This window comes from Schizophyllum commune, assembly GCF_000143185.2.
Source record: "Schizophyllum commune H4-8 unplaced genomic scaffold SCHCOscaffold_1, whole genome shotgun sequence".
Classification (NCBI taxonomy): Eukaryota; Fungi; Basidiomycota; class Agaricomycetes; order Agaricales; family Schizophyllaceae; genus Schizophyllum; species Schizophyllum commune.
In genome coordinates, this window is record NW_026089538.1 from 1,378,424 (window position 1) to 1,392,392 (window position 13,969).

At 56.3% G+C, this 13,969-nt stretch overlaps 4 protein-coding genes across 4 annotated transcripts; 3 read left to right on the top strand and 1 right to left on the bottom strand.

The window, feature by feature from the left end:
* Positions 1-194: 194 nt before the first annotated feature.
* Positions 195-1,796, bottom strand: SCHCODRAFT_02605501 (Nucleotidylyl transferase). The gene is made up of 3 exons (XM_003035248.2): positions 1,385-1,796; positions 883-1,335; positions 195-766 (listed from the first exon to the last, which is right to left on the bottom strand). The coding sequence occupies exons 1-3, from the start codon at positions 1,746-1,748 to the stop codon at positions 288-290; spliced, it is 1,296 nt and encodes a 431-aa protein (XP_003035294.1). The 5' UTR covers positions 1,749-1,796; the 3' UTR covers positions 195-287.
* A 205-nt stretch (positions 1,797-2,001) lies between these two features.
* SCHCODRAFT_02595554 (uncharacterized protein) lies at positions 2,002-4,292 on the top strand (the record flags this gene model as incomplete). The annotated part of the gene is made up of 6 exons (XM_003036050.2): positions 2,002-3,279; positions 3,334-3,458; positions 3,507-3,573; positions 3,633-3,734; positions 3,842-4,018; positions 4,074-4,292. The coding sequence occupies 6 exons, from the start codon at positions 2,002-2,004 to the stop codon at positions 4,290-4,292; spliced, it is 1,968 nt and encodes a 655-aa protein (XP_003036096.1).
* A 1,889-nt stretch (positions 4,293-6,181) lies between these two features.
* Positions 6,182-9,283, top strand: SCHCODRAFT_02483746 (uncharacterized protein; the record flags this gene model as incomplete). The annotated part of the gene is made up of 12 exons (XM_003036049.2): positions 6,182-6,367; positions 6,424-6,603; positions 6,655-6,714; positions 6,766-6,943; positions 6,991-7,523; positions 7,573-7,667; positions 7,730-7,879; positions 7,944-8,068; positions 8,123-8,349; positions 8,403-8,522; positions 8,584-9,106; positions 9,165-9,283. 12 exons carry the CDS (start codon positions 6,182-6,184, stop codon positions 9,281-9,283), a joined length of 2,496 nt encoding a protein of 831 aa, XP_003036095.1.
* A 231-nt stretch (positions 9,284-9,514) lies between these two features.
* On the top strand, positions 9,515-13,942 carry SCHCODRAFT_02014762 (uncharacterized protein). Its single transcript, XM_003036048.2, has 17 exons — positions 9,515-10,121; positions 10,169-10,213; positions 10,263-10,928; positions 10,978-11,213; positions 11,272-11,490; positions 11,538-11,586; positions 11,635-11,768; positions 11,824-11,918; positions 11,972-12,013; positions 12,069-12,125; positions 12,179-12,275; positions 12,324-12,426; positions 12,477-12,513; positions 12,563-12,962; positions 13,010-13,085; positions 13,139-13,790; positions 13,841-13,942. The coding sequence occupies exons 1-17, from the start codon at positions 9,746-9,748 to the stop codon at positions 13,920-13,922; spliced, it is 3,366 nt and encodes a 1,121-aa protein (XP_003036094.1). The 5' UTR covers positions 9,515-9,745; the 3' UTR covers positions 13,923-13,942.
* Positions 13,943-13,969: the final 27 nt, after the last annotated feature.

The window sequence follows — 13,969 nt, forward strand, 5'->3', positions numbered from 1 at the left end:
TCGAACGGACAGCGCAGGCACACCCTACGAAGACTCCGTCGCGATCGACGGCGTTGCCTGCCAAGGGTCGTCGGGAAGCTCGCCGTTGTACCTGCAGATCTGAGGACTTGTCGAGGTCGTTCTTTCAGCAATTGTTATACACGTTCGTCGTATCTTCTGATAGCGCGTTGTCACGTATGCGCTTCAAGGCCAATGAGGATGTCTGCGTGGTCCGCCTCACCAAAAAATACATTGTTGCAAGTTGTACAAGATGTTCCGTCGGACGTTCGCGATACCTACAAGAGCGTTCATGCAATGGTTGCCGCTGGTCGTGGCTCGTCTCCTGCGGGTGTGTCCTGCGGCTCTTCCGCCTGTGGTGAAGATTCGGCGGGGTGTGTGGCGGGTTCGCCCGTCGTTCCTGTCGAATCCTCATTCGACGCGTCTTGCGGACCTTCCTCCGCCGTAGCTGCCTCCTGCCCAGCTTCCTCCTTGCCCGCAGCCCCGACGCCGGCATCAGCCTCTTCGCTTGTCTCCTTCGCCTCCTCTTCTCTTCTCCGACTTCCTTCAGTTTCTACAAAACCACCCATATGCAGCACACTTCCACTCCGAGCCCTTCCTCGCCGCCGCTGCTGCTCCAGAATCCACTGCCGGATGAAGGTGCTGCCCATCTTTGTTTCTCGCAACGCATGCTCGTCCTCCGCGTCGAGTTTGTGGGATGTAGGCGAAATGACGTCGATGACGAAGGTGCGAAGGGCGGAGAGGCCCTTTTCGGCGCGGTGGGTGGCGACTGAAAGTGGCGTTAGGTTTAGTGAGCGAAGAAAAGACAAGAAAGCACAAGATAGGCAGATGAGTGCATGCACAGCTGGAATGGCGTATGCATATAGAAAGATAGCAGATACGCACTAGCTTGCGCGCCTGACTCCGTCTCCTTGCTAACGACGAGGGCCTGGATGTTCTCATCCCACCCAGTCGGCCCATACACGTCGTTGATGGGCACGATGTCGTAAGTGAGCGCAGGATTGACGAGCATCAGGAATGCCCTCAAACGCGTCTCGCGCACAAAGAGGCTCTCGAGAACCTCGGAGTACCGCTTGCGCACAAGAAGCGCGTCGTCGGTGAGTCCGACGATGAGCTTCTCGCGCGCTATCCAGATGGCCATGCTCAACAGGATCTTGTGCCCCGCGTGCAGGTGGTCGAAAGTGCCACCGAGAGCGACAACGGGGAATTGAGAGTCCGTGAGGTCCTCATCGGTGGAGCGGGGGCTAGGGGGACCAAGGGAGGTTACGGCTACGGTGGGGGAGAGGTAGGTGTGAGGTAGTCTCATGACAGCGGCGGGAATGTGGACGGGGATGGCATCTGCGCGCGTGTCAGATAGCGGTCAATGCAGACAGCGTTGCATGTGTACCGCCAGCTACCCGGAAGACTGCGTCGTATCCGTGGAGGTTGGAGGGGTAACCTTCGTTGATGCCTCTGAGGAGTACGTCCACGTCCATGAGGACCTTGTTCTGGTCTTGTGCGGCCTTCGTAGCAGAGACATATGCACGCGTCAAGAGTTTCTGCACGTCGTTCCAATGTGCAGCATGGTTCACGGTGCAGTCTGGGTCAACGTTGAAAACACGAGAGTAGAGGACGATCGTGAGGTGGTATTTCGTGGCATGACTGCAAGTGGAGATCGCAGCCGAGAGATAGTCGGGGGGCTCGAAGGAGCGTATACTAGCGAGCAAGAGACCCTTGTTCACCGAGTTCGCAGGCGGCTGAGGGCTACACATGCCGAGAGGATGGACGTTGTAGGCAAGGCGCGCGCTTCTGGATCTGTGTGCCGGAGACCGAGTTCATGCATGCATGCGAGGTGATGGCAGCCACGCGGCCAACGGAAACTGCGGCTCTTTCCCTGCTCCATTTATTCAACTCGCCCTCACAAAGGCGCAAGGGCCGGTCACCGAGCATCTTCCGCGCGCTGGCTATTCTGCAAGCTGAACGTTTTGGGCAGGGCCTTTGTACCATACACAGTCTCGTGACGCCATGGCGGCTGCACCGAACTCACCACACTCCTTACAATTCGCCTCCTCGGGCTCTGCCAGCGGTCAGCGCCATTCGCTCATCGCTCAGGGGCAGCAGCTTCCGCTCCCCTCTGCCACATCCGCGACCTTCAAAAGGCATAGTGCGCAAGGGAGCATTTCCTCGAGCAACGATCTCGCTAGACCGAAGTCGCCTGCTTCACCCCCTCCGCGTTCGCGTCCGACGTCGCCCATGATGTTTTCCCCTTCACCCGCCGGCAAGCACTCCAGCACTACACATGCTGGCGGTATTCAGCCCTCGGCGTCGTTCTTTCGCCCCACCCGCCCGTCGCAGGTCCAGCCCAACCAGTATGCACGATACTCAACCCGCCGATCCTCGGTGGCGTCCGACGCAAGCATACCCATAGGCACTCCCCAGAACGACTCCTTCCAACTGCATAGATTGAGTCAGGAGAGCGAAGAGGAGGAAGGCGGCGAAGGCTCCATGTCTACAGCCCAGCAGCCCGGGGACGAGACGCTCAGAAGCATCAAGACAAGCCGCGATCCACTTCTTCCCATGCGGAGTGCTTCACCTCAGGCTTCCAACCTTCCTCGCCGTCCTTCCGTCAACCGCGAACGCAGTGGCGGCGCGACGAACTCCCAGAGCGGGTTCGGCAGCGTCCTCTCGCCGAACAAGTTTGTGCGCAACAGCCTCGACCGCGTCCTCAGCATGAGCCACCGCCTGAGCTTCGACTCCGCGCGCCGATCGCCCCGCACGCCAACGGTTGACCACCCATTCGACGAGCGCAAGATCATCGACGAGGAGCAAGGCGTCGCGCCGCCCGAGCAGCACAGTCCCATCTCCATCAGCCGTCGCAAGCGCGACTCCCTGACCTCCTCCCCTACTCCGGGCTTCGCGCCCAGCCTCAGCATTACGAACAATTCCCGGCAACCGACGCCCTCGCAGTCGCCCTCCCCTTCGCCCAGCCTTTTCAATCCTCATCCGCCTCCGCGCGGGGACGAGCCGCCGCTCATGGCCGTCCCAGTGATCGACGAGAAGACGGGGAAGCCGGTGCGCAATTGGCGCGCGCATCCTTCCCGTAATCGCTTCTTCTTGGATGGGCGGGTGCTCACAGGCGGCGATTCTCCATGGGCGTTCTTGTGCTGCCTCACGCTTCTGGGGCTCATTGCGGGCTTCTGGTTTGGCGCGACTTGTCCTTGGTGGTGGCACAATATGAGCCCCGCGGTTCCTATTATCGGTGGATACATGACCGCTATAGTGATATCTAGTATGATGGTCACGGTGCGTTCTTTGAGTTCATCTGCCTAACTCCGTATTGATGAGATTGACTCGCAGGCTTTCACCGATCCTGGGATACTCCCGCGTAATTTAGACCTTGACCCACCATATCCTGCCACCAGTCCGTCCGACGGTGGCGTAAGGGCACCCATGCCTCGAGACTTGAAGGTTCGGAATGACATGTAAGCGAACCCCATAGCCTGTCGCTCCAGATATTCATCCATTGTCAGAGTCCGCGTCAAGTACTGTCCTACTTGCAAGACGTACCGGCCACCTCGCTCGAGTCACTGCAAGATGGTCCGCTGCTTTCATTTTGCGCCCATCTTCCTCGAATTAACATTGGCCCTCCTTTACAGTGCGACAATTGTGTAGATGGATGTGATCATCACTGCCAATGGGTGAACAATTGCGTTGGGCGAAGGAACTACACATCTTTCTTCGTCATGCTGACCAGCGCTGTGAGTCTTCGCTTTCGCACCAAGTCCGCGCTTTCTAGCGCTTATCGGCGCGTTTACGCTCCGAATAGACGCTCTTCCACTGCGTACTGACACGCTTCCCTGCATAGGTCCTCACCCTCATCTTCGTGATCATCACGGCGGCATTGCATCTGTACTACCTGGTACGGGATGAGGAGACGAACTTCCGTCACGCCGTTTCAGAAGGGTGGGGTAGCGCCGTCGTCTTCTGCCTGGGTCTGGGCGTATTCATGCCGGTAGTGGCGCTGTTCAGCTACCATGTTCGGGTAAGTTAATGACGAAACTCTGGCTTTGCAACATCTAATGGGTCCACCTCCGCAGTTGGTCTTCCTCAACCAGACAACGATCGAGCAGATACGGAACAAAGCCCACAAATCCGTCGACCCGCGAGCACCCTTGCCTCCGAACCCCTTCGGGAGCAACTGGCGGAGAAATATTGCCACCGTGCTGTGTCGCCCGCGTGGCTACTCGTGGATTGAGGCGCACGAAGTCCAGGTCGAGGACAAGCGTGAGATCAATCCAGGCTTCCTGAGCGCCTGAAATACGGACATTCTTTGGGCTGATGGCGGGGCGGGACACACCTGTCGACGAAGCCAGGTTTCTGGGGGACGACCCTATGCCAGCGGACTAGCGCCCTGTGACCGCGGCCGCCTGTCCGTCCACCTATGAGCGGACGTCTGTATAGGCCCGTGTGTGGCGCGTCTCGCAATGAGGCTGCCACTAGCAGCGGTTCGCGGTCACCTGCTGTTCTTCTTCGCCTGGTCGCCGCAGTGTAATTCTTTTCTTCATGCTCGGGGATCCTTACTGCTTTTTAGTCTCCTTGTTTGGGGCGCAACTTTGCTGTGTACTATCTATGAACGGTGACGATGTTCTTGGATTCGCTGTATATATTACTAGTGGGCATCTTTATTGGTCGACGATCTCTACCGCTTCATCATCGCTCGCTGGTTGGTCGGCGCCTATCTCACTGTCTGCTACCTATTTGTGCCATGACCCCCGCTTCTTTGTAGACTCTAGAGTCTAGCCTCCTTGATATAGTGGAGTAATTCAAGGGTGGCGAGTCAGAAGAAACGGACGTGCAGTGCAGGAAGGAGCCTGATGAGATCGCGGAGGCATCGATATTGACTTCTGAATCCTCGACGCCCTAATCTTTCTCGAGTCAGCGAATCGGTTCCACGAGCGACGTCGGAGGGAGCCTCTAATCATATCTGCTGACCCGTGCTGGCTCCTGTGCGTCGGAATGAACGATGCATGACGGATGGACATGACCCAACCAGCACCCCGTCCGAGGGACCTTCACGATTCGTGGCAACCCCAAAGCAGCAGTACTTCTCATCCCACCCTTCAACCCCGCAGACGCGAGGGAGATATACCTACACGGGACCTCGTTAGGGTGTGGCTAGGGTAGAGTTCGCTAGGTGCGCCCGCTATTGGCTGGGGAAGGACGCGGCGATTGGCCGGGGGCAGGACATCAACGAACGAACCAAAAGGGTTTATGGAGGGATACGGCATCGTCAGAACATCGTGATGGACCGGGGGTATAGAAGCCTAGAATCCATTTAGCGGAAGAGGAGTGCCTGTGACGCGAGAGATTCCGAGAGTGAACGTTGGATTTGCAGGGGCAGAAATGGTGAGTTGGAGAGTCTTGTAGAGAAGTGATCGTGGGTATACTGCCGAGATGAGGAGGAAAGCTAGATGCAGAGAAGTACGATGGAATGAGAGGGCGTCTATGAAGTATTCATCACGAAACAATGACATGTTGAGCTTCGCATTCCAAGTACTTCGCAGGCGGTCCGTTGGAATTCGTAGAGTTCGAACTACCAATCCGAAGCGCCGCGGAGTTTGCTGAGTTTGAATTCTGCGGCGCCGACCGGCCGTGCGACTCGGCACTTGTCGGCATCCCTCTTGCGGCGGTTCACCAAGCGTGCTTTGTGCAACTTGTGCTCCTCGTCGCTACCCGTGAGTTCTTTCCCTGTACTCCCCGTAGAATGCGCTGAAGCTTTCCCCGGCGAGCAGGCGCTTCGAATTCGCGTTTGCCCTGATATTTATCGTTGATCATCGCATAAGGCCTGCATCGGCCATATATAAGACTCTGTGACAAATCGAGAAATGGCATCGCGCACCCCTTCTCCAGAACCACCTGCCGAGCGCCAAGATACACGGGCAGACTCGAGCCAGGACGCGCACTCCCACCGCCGCGACGCCGAACAGCAGAGCAGGAAGCGTCCGAAAAATACGCACAAGCCGTCGTCTGAAGGTGAGTTGCCGCTGCGCGCCGTGGTGCCGACGCTCATCCCGTCGGAATCCTCCGTTCAGAGCACTCCGTCTCGCCCGCCAGCCGCGGTCCGCCTGCATCCGCGCCGCTCCCTCCGCCGAGTACGCCGTACGATCCGTACGCGTTCTACCAGCATCCCCCGCACCCATCCATCATGCATGGCCACCCGGGATACCCGATGAACCCCTCCCCCTTTGCCCCCGGACAGCCATATCCCCCCTCACATCAGGGCGCGCCGCCTCAGTCGGCCATGTCTCCTACCTATCATTATCCGATCCATCCTCAGGCGTATCCTCCGCCCTACGTCTACCCGGGCTACCCTCCCACCGCGCAGCAGATGGTCCGTCGCGCCCCTCATTTCCCCTGGGCAGTTTCACTCACGCGCGCTTTTCTTAGCACACCCAGCACCCCCCTCCTTCATCGCCAGTATCGACCGCTCCTTCGGCGCCGCCTCAGGCCGGCAACAAGCGCAAGCGTGGATCTGGGAGGCCCAAGAATAACGGGGACAGAGCATCGGACGACGAGGCGTCTGAGCAGGCCCGACAGGCCGCGGATGCCAAAAAGCGCACGAAGACGGTACGTTGATGTCGTACTTCCTGACGCGTCATGAAATGACGCCTTGCTCAGCAACGCGCCTGTGACTCCTGCCGTACGCGTAAAATCCGTTGCGACGTTATACAGGATACGGTGAGCCACCATCTACGTGTTGATTGTTCGCCCTATAACTTCTAGTCTCAGGAACCGCCGGTGTGTCAACACTGCAAGCAGTATGGCTTCGAGTGCACGTTCTTTTTGCCTATCACGGAGACGCGTTTCAAGAAGAAAAAGACGGAGGATGAGGTGCCCAAGCAGGATGACCATTCACACAAGCAGCATGGGAGTTCCTCGCAGCCCCAGCGCGACGTTGGCATTGTTGGTAAGTCTTGCATATCTCCGCCTTGGCGGACGATTTATAACGCTTAGGTCTGACTCACGTTGCCCATCTTTTGCATTCTCAAGCCGCCATTCCCTCTCGCGTATACGAAAGCTACGATCTGCGCTACAACCACTCCTTTGAGGTGTCTGCTACTGGCGATGGTATCATCACGGTTCAGAAGCCTCCGACGGATGATTTCTCGAACGCGTCGAAGCCGATGGACGTTCGCATGGAACCCGAAGTCATTGAGCGGCTCCTCAATGCCTATTTCACAGACGTTAGTTGGATGCTCCCTGTCATCACCAAGGAGGAATTCCTGTCCCTCTCACCGACGCCGCCTATACTGCTATATTCGATGTGCCTCGTCGCCGCCGCTAAGCGCGATGTGTCACAATCAATATTCGACTCTCTACGCTATACGGTCAACACCATAATCAAGGCCGAAGATATTCTCTCGACGCCCTCGCTCGTCAACGTGCAGGCGACACTAATTTTGTGCATGCTGGCCGACTGTCACTCGCAGTTCGTGCCAAGCGCGCTATCAGCCCTGTGGATCCGCCTCGGGGCTGCAATCCGCATGGTAAGACATTCCTTTGTATTGCCCTCAGCCCCTTCTGACTCTCGACAAGGCGCAGGACCTTGGTCTACACCGCGCCGAGTCTGTCAAGCAGAACATCGAGATGCGAAGACGTATCTGGGGTGCTTGCGTAATCAGCGATCGATGGTACGCATCCCAATTTCACGGACGAGGCGAGCGGGTTCTCATACCCACTGCTTTCGTTTCAGGATCAGCCTGACCTATGGTCACCCGTACATGATTGACGTGCAGGATTGCGACGCGCGCCTGCCGTCGTCTGGTGACCCTAACGATGTCTACATGGACGAGCTCGTTCGGCTAAGCGTCATTCTGGGGCGGATTTTGAAGACGATCTATAGGTGAGGAATTCCTACTGCTTGGCGCCTCGAATTTTCAGCTGATGGTCGGGCATTCACATCGAAGTCCATCCGGTCTAACTCTCGTCACGGACGACATGCTGCACGCCTTGCTGCATGATATAGAAGCGTGGCGGGACGGGCTTCCGGAGAAGCTGAAGTACGTTGGGCCCCAGACGTCAAGGACGGCAGGTACGCAACCGGCTGAACTGTTGCTTGCATGGAATTGACGACGGATTCGTCTAGGCCTGCTGCACCTTTTGTACACGGCCGTGTGCATGATATTCTGGCGCGTCTTCATGAGAATCAGTTACTCGTGTCCGTCCCACCTCAAGTTTGGGCTCACAGTGGAGCAGTGGACCAAGATGGTGGTGCTCACTGGCAACGCGATCGACTGGCTGGACGCCAACGAGAATTACTACGACGTCTGGTTGCTTGTCGCCTATTCTGCGACTTCTTGCGCGCTTGTGCAGGTGAGCGTCCTTTCCTATATTTATGATAGTGAATTGAGATTGAATCCTCGCAGTATCACACTTGGGCGAGACGCAAAGACGCCGACGCTGCGGCGAAGTTGCGCAAGCTCAGAGATACAGTCCGACGGTGGGAGGCTTGCCTATCGCCTGACCACATGTCCGCTAGACGCAAGGTCATCCTCTCAACTCGCCAGTTTCATCGCAGCTCAACTGACCCCTTTTTGTCCTCTTTAGACTGCGGAGATCATTGGCCTGCTTTATGTGGCAACTCAGAGTCCTGCGATGCCGATGGAGCCTGCTGCACTGAATCCGACTGGCGGTGTTACAGGAAAAGAGGCTCCCTCCCTCGACTTCCGCAAGGATCCCACGCGTCCAGGAGGCGGTGTGTACGTTGCCCAAGGCGCTCGCGCTTCGGACTTCAAGGACCTCCCCGCCGGCACGGTCATCAACGAGCTGGATGGGGCGGCAGCGACGCCTTCATCGGCTACGTCGACGGACAGGACGGATCGCAACTTCACCTTCTCGCCGTCATCGTTCGTGCCAACACTTCCCTCAAATAACGCAGGCTTGTCTGCTCAGCAAATGGACTACGCGTTGGGCGTTCCGTCTAACGTCAACCCTGCTATGAATGGTGCGGCGGTAGGAGGTCCGAGTGTTCAAGTGTTGAACACTTTGGAAGGTTCACCATCTTCACTCGCGGAATTCCAACAAGCGGATTCCTTCTTGGACGGTCTGCCCGGTGGGATGTTTGATTGGGGTGAGTCAATTCGAGGCTTCGTTTGATGAGGCGTGGGTACTCAACGGGACGCCATTAGACCAATGGGGCACGTTCTTCGCTCGTCTCAATAACGAAGATGCCGGCATGGGCGGTGTTTTCCAGCCTCCGCCTGCTCAGGCGCAACCGCAGCTCCCGAATCGGATTGCTCCTATGTAGCGGAGGCTTGACCGGAGACTTCGACGTTCCCTAACCTTTGATCCTCTTCCTCTTGCGGACCTACTAGACGCGTTCGTTGCAGCGCGCTCGACTCGATCTAAGTTCCGTTTACTTACCTCCCGTCTGCAATGTAGTAGCTTTCGTCGTCGTTGTTTTGTCTTGCTATCCTCTACCCTACTCGCCCTCGCGATGACCTTTATCTATGCTACCTACTTATGCTGTAACATAATGCCCTAGGTCGCGCACCATGGTTCTACCCTGTAATTTTATGGAAGGCCTTCGGGCTATAGACGTTACTTTAGATAGACTGGAAACAAACAGAATGCCTAAATCGGATCTATCGCCGGACTGCATCATCACTCCAGGATCGGTCACCTTGCTTCCTTCCTGCGTCCGGGTCCGTGCTTGTCATTGCCCATGATACCCTAGGAGACTATAGCGCACGTCTTCCGGCCTATCACTATGAAGAAGTTCTTCAACAACCTTGCTCCGAATCGTGGACCCAAGGCGGCTGCAGCGACGACAGCGACGAGCACGCCTGCGACGCCACTCACTCCAACCGTTGCGCATACAACCGGTCTCCAAGCGAAGTTCGTCATCCCTCCTGTCCCCCATCCTGCCCCATATCACTATCTTTGTATACTTGCGCGTTCTGAGGGCTTGCTCGTACGATCACATCTGCCCGGTGAAGGACATGATGATCTGCAATCATACGTCCGCGTCTCGTGGGGTTCGCCGGTGAAGGCCGAGGAAGTGCAGGTCGATGAGAAGAACAAGATCGACTGGAGCGAGGGGGCTGTTGTCTATGGCTTGCTGGGCTCGCTGGATCTGTTCTCAGGTGCGTGATTAGCGATGCGTCCATACCCAGAAACTGACATGTCATAGGCGCGTATGTGCTGGTCATAACGTCGAAGGCGGACATAGGGAACTGTGAGCACGATTGCTGCCTAGCGTGCGCAGGCGCTGAATTCAGTCCTAGTCCTCGATGGTAGTCGCGCAGTCTACGGCGTCAAGGGTGTCACTGCGATCCCTATGGATGAAGAACGCGCGCGACGCACCATCATATCCATTGCATCTCGCAATAAGCACCTCGCACGCCCCTCTGTTCTCGTCCGGTCGTCCACGATGGATACGGTCGGTGAATCAGGAGCAAGCGACTCCGAAGAGTCTCCTGAGACGCCCAAGGCCAAGGTCCAGTTCGCGGACGAAGCCGACGTCAAGATCATGACACCTCGCAGCGACAGTTCTATGGACGTCCCTCGGCCGTACAGACATTCGCGCGCCGAATCCGTCGATTCGTTGGCTTCAGACATCTCCGCGTCTTCCTCAATGCAGTCAAGCGATTCGATGTCCAATGTCAGCAGCCAAAGCAGCGTAGCCCAGACGCTTGCTTCCCGCCTGTCCTTCTGGAAGACGACGCGGGCACCCGCAGCTACTACTGCTCCAGGGCCATCAGCAGACACGCAAAGCACTGCGCAAGAGGGCAATGCCTATGTTGAGGGAGTCAACGAGATACTCGCCGCCGCGACACCCGCCGCGGAGCCGGTGAACGTCGAAGAAAGGAATTCCCAGCTCGACGACAAGATCGTGAAGGAGTGTATACGCGAGTTCACCAAAGGGGACATGTATTTCGCGTATAACTTTGGTAATTTCTGCGCGCGTACGTCCGTCTTTCGATGTTGACTCGCTTCAAGATATAACCCGATGCCTTCAGCACAAGCAAGAGTTGATTGCAAAGTCGCAGAAGCAGCACGCACTCATGGACGAGTTGACCGCCTCTCACTCGGGAGAGGTCGCAGATTCGGAACGTCAAGGATCGCATACGGTGAACGTACTGGACGAGCCGCATCCTACTCTCCCTCTGTGGCGGCGCGTCAATAGGCAATTCTGGTGGAATGAATCCTTGTCGAAGGCCTTCGTTGATGCTGGGGTAAGCGCATATACCCCGCGTTGTGACCCACCTGCTTACTGCTTACATATCTGTCCAGCTTCACTCTTACGTCCTTCCGGTCATGCAAGGATACTACCAGATATCCACCTTCCAGACATCGCAGGACCCCATCACCGGCGACCAAGCGTCTGTCGACTATATCATCATTTCTCGGCGGTCCCGAGATCGCGCAGGGTTGCGGTATCAGAGAAGAGGGATTGACGACGATGCCCATGTTGCGAATTTCGTGGAGACGGAGACGGTGATGCGCGTGGAGGTGAGAGTGACTTGTCCATGCATGTGTGTCGACTGACATGCTTCGAGCGTGAGGGATCTCAGAACGTGTTCTCTTACTTGCAAATACGAGGATCAAGTACGCATTTATTTTACCCCAGATTACGCTGGGCTGACCTCCTTGTAGTCCCTCTCTTCTGGACGCAGACAGGATATGGCCTCAAGCCGCCACCTGTCCTCGCTGCCGACCACACTCCCGCCCAGAATATCGACGCGATGAAGCGGCACTTCCAGAGGACCTTGACGCGATATGGTCCGCATGTAAGCGTTGTAGCGTTGCACATCTGTTTTTCAGGCTTTGACAAGGCCTTAACAGACCATTGTCAACCTCGCAGAGCAGAGTGGCAAGGAAGGCGCGATAACCGGCAAGTACAGGGAATTTGTCAAGGAAGTTGGACTGCCGGATGTCCTGTGAGTATTGCGGCATTGTGGTCCAGCTTGTTCTCACACATGTGTCTATACAGCTATCACGAATACGACTTCCACGCTGAGACAAAAGGCATGAAGTAAGTGTGCACACTTGCAAACTTATTCGTATCCTGATCATGCTTCTCCAAAAAGGTACGAGAACATCTCCAAACTCATCAGTGCCCTAGAAAGGACCTTTGAGCAGCAAGGGTAAGGTATATACTCATCGTGACGTTGACTGTCCTTAACCCTCGTGTCCTTAGGTACCTTTGGCTGTCCGGGGACCGCTTGATGTCCACGCAGAAGGGCGTCTTCCGTACAAATTGTATCGACTGCTTGGATAGGACGAACGTCGTGCAGGTATGCTCGAAGTCGTGGAGCATAGTGCAGCTTATCAACTTCTTGTAGTCTGCGTTCGCTCGCTTCATTCTCAACAAGCAACTGGGTGCTGTTGCGTTGACCAACTCTGCGACTGACGGGCAATCCAACATGGATGTCGTCTTTAATGACAGTAAGGGGACTTTCAGCCCGACTGATCGCTGTTCTCACGTATTCTCGCAGTGTGGGCGAACAACGGCGACGCAATCAGCAGGGCATAGTGAGCTCCTTTGCCTCTTCCCCCGCGCTCGTAACCTCACATTCTACAGCGCAGGCACCTCTGCTCTCAAAGGCGACTTTACAAGGACGGGGAAGCGGGACATCGGCGGCATGCTCAACGACGGAGTCAACTCTCTGGCACGGATGTATGCATCGACGTTTGGCGACTGGTTCTCGCAAGCGGTCATCGACTACATGCTGGGCTATCGCACCCTAACCGTCTTCTCTGAATTCCTGCTGAAGTTGCAGTCAACCGACCCAGGAGAGCTCATTCGGTTGTCGAAGATCCGCGCTGAAGCCATTGCAACCTCGGTCTCCCGGGTTCTGGATGAAGGAGAAAGGTTGCTGTCGGCGTGGACTGTATTATCACCAGAAGGGTTCAACGTCAAGATTGGACCGAAGTTCGAGGAGAAAGTCCTTTTGTTAACGGCACGAGCGCTGTATATCATTGTAAGAAAAGTTGTTCTACTTCTGAACTTCTGGCTTACGTCCGCTAGCGTTACGACTATACTCTGGAGAAGGTCAAAGCCTACACCCGCGTACCACTCGGTGACATTACGGGTATCACCAAAGGTATCTCGAATGTTGGCGAGATGGACACAATAAAGGCTGACACGACTGCACAGGAGCGTACATTCTTTCGCCATTGGAGGAAGCCAGCCGTGATCCCAAGCAGAACGCCGGCTTCGTCGTACGCTGGATCAGTACAAATCAGACGACCCGCGTATCGTCTTACTCGGTGAAGAATACACTGGACGCAAGCAGTTTCCTACCGGTGTCGAAATCGGACAGCCCCATCACGAGCAGCCCCCTTTCGTCCAGCCCTACCACCGAGTCACCTACCAAGAATAATCCCCTCACTTCGACTAACTCTCCCAGTCGTCGTTTCTCTATACCCGCATCGCTCAGCAATCTCAACCAATCGATCAGCAACACTGTCAATCCTCTTCTACCCCGGAAACGGAAGACACTGGCGCTGTCGGACGTTCTGTCAAAGGCGGAGTCGGGAGGCGAGGTCACGTTCGCTGCATTCAAGGCGCTTCAGATCGACCCTACGCGGACGCGGCACGACGCCAGTGGCGGCTCCGTTGTGGGCGGCACTATCGACAGCAGGAAGTCGTCTGTCTATGCAGAGCCGGCGGACGAGCTGAGCGGGGCTCGGGACTGTCAAGAGGCAGTCGACATGATTGTGGACGCGGTGCAGGCTGCGTGCAAGGATATAGGTGGTGGCGTGGGCGCAGAGGGCGAGGACTTCGTCAAGAAGGAGGATATTGTCAGGTATGCGACCTTCTTTTCAATACGATTTCGGCGAGCTAATAGGTTGGCAGTGTTAGCGAAGCAGAAAGGTTGACAACGATGTATGCCAAGATGGAGTATGGACTGAAGAGGCTGCTCTGGCTCGGTAGCTGAGCGTCGGACACAATGTCTTCACCCGATGGCTTCCTGCCTCTAATCTG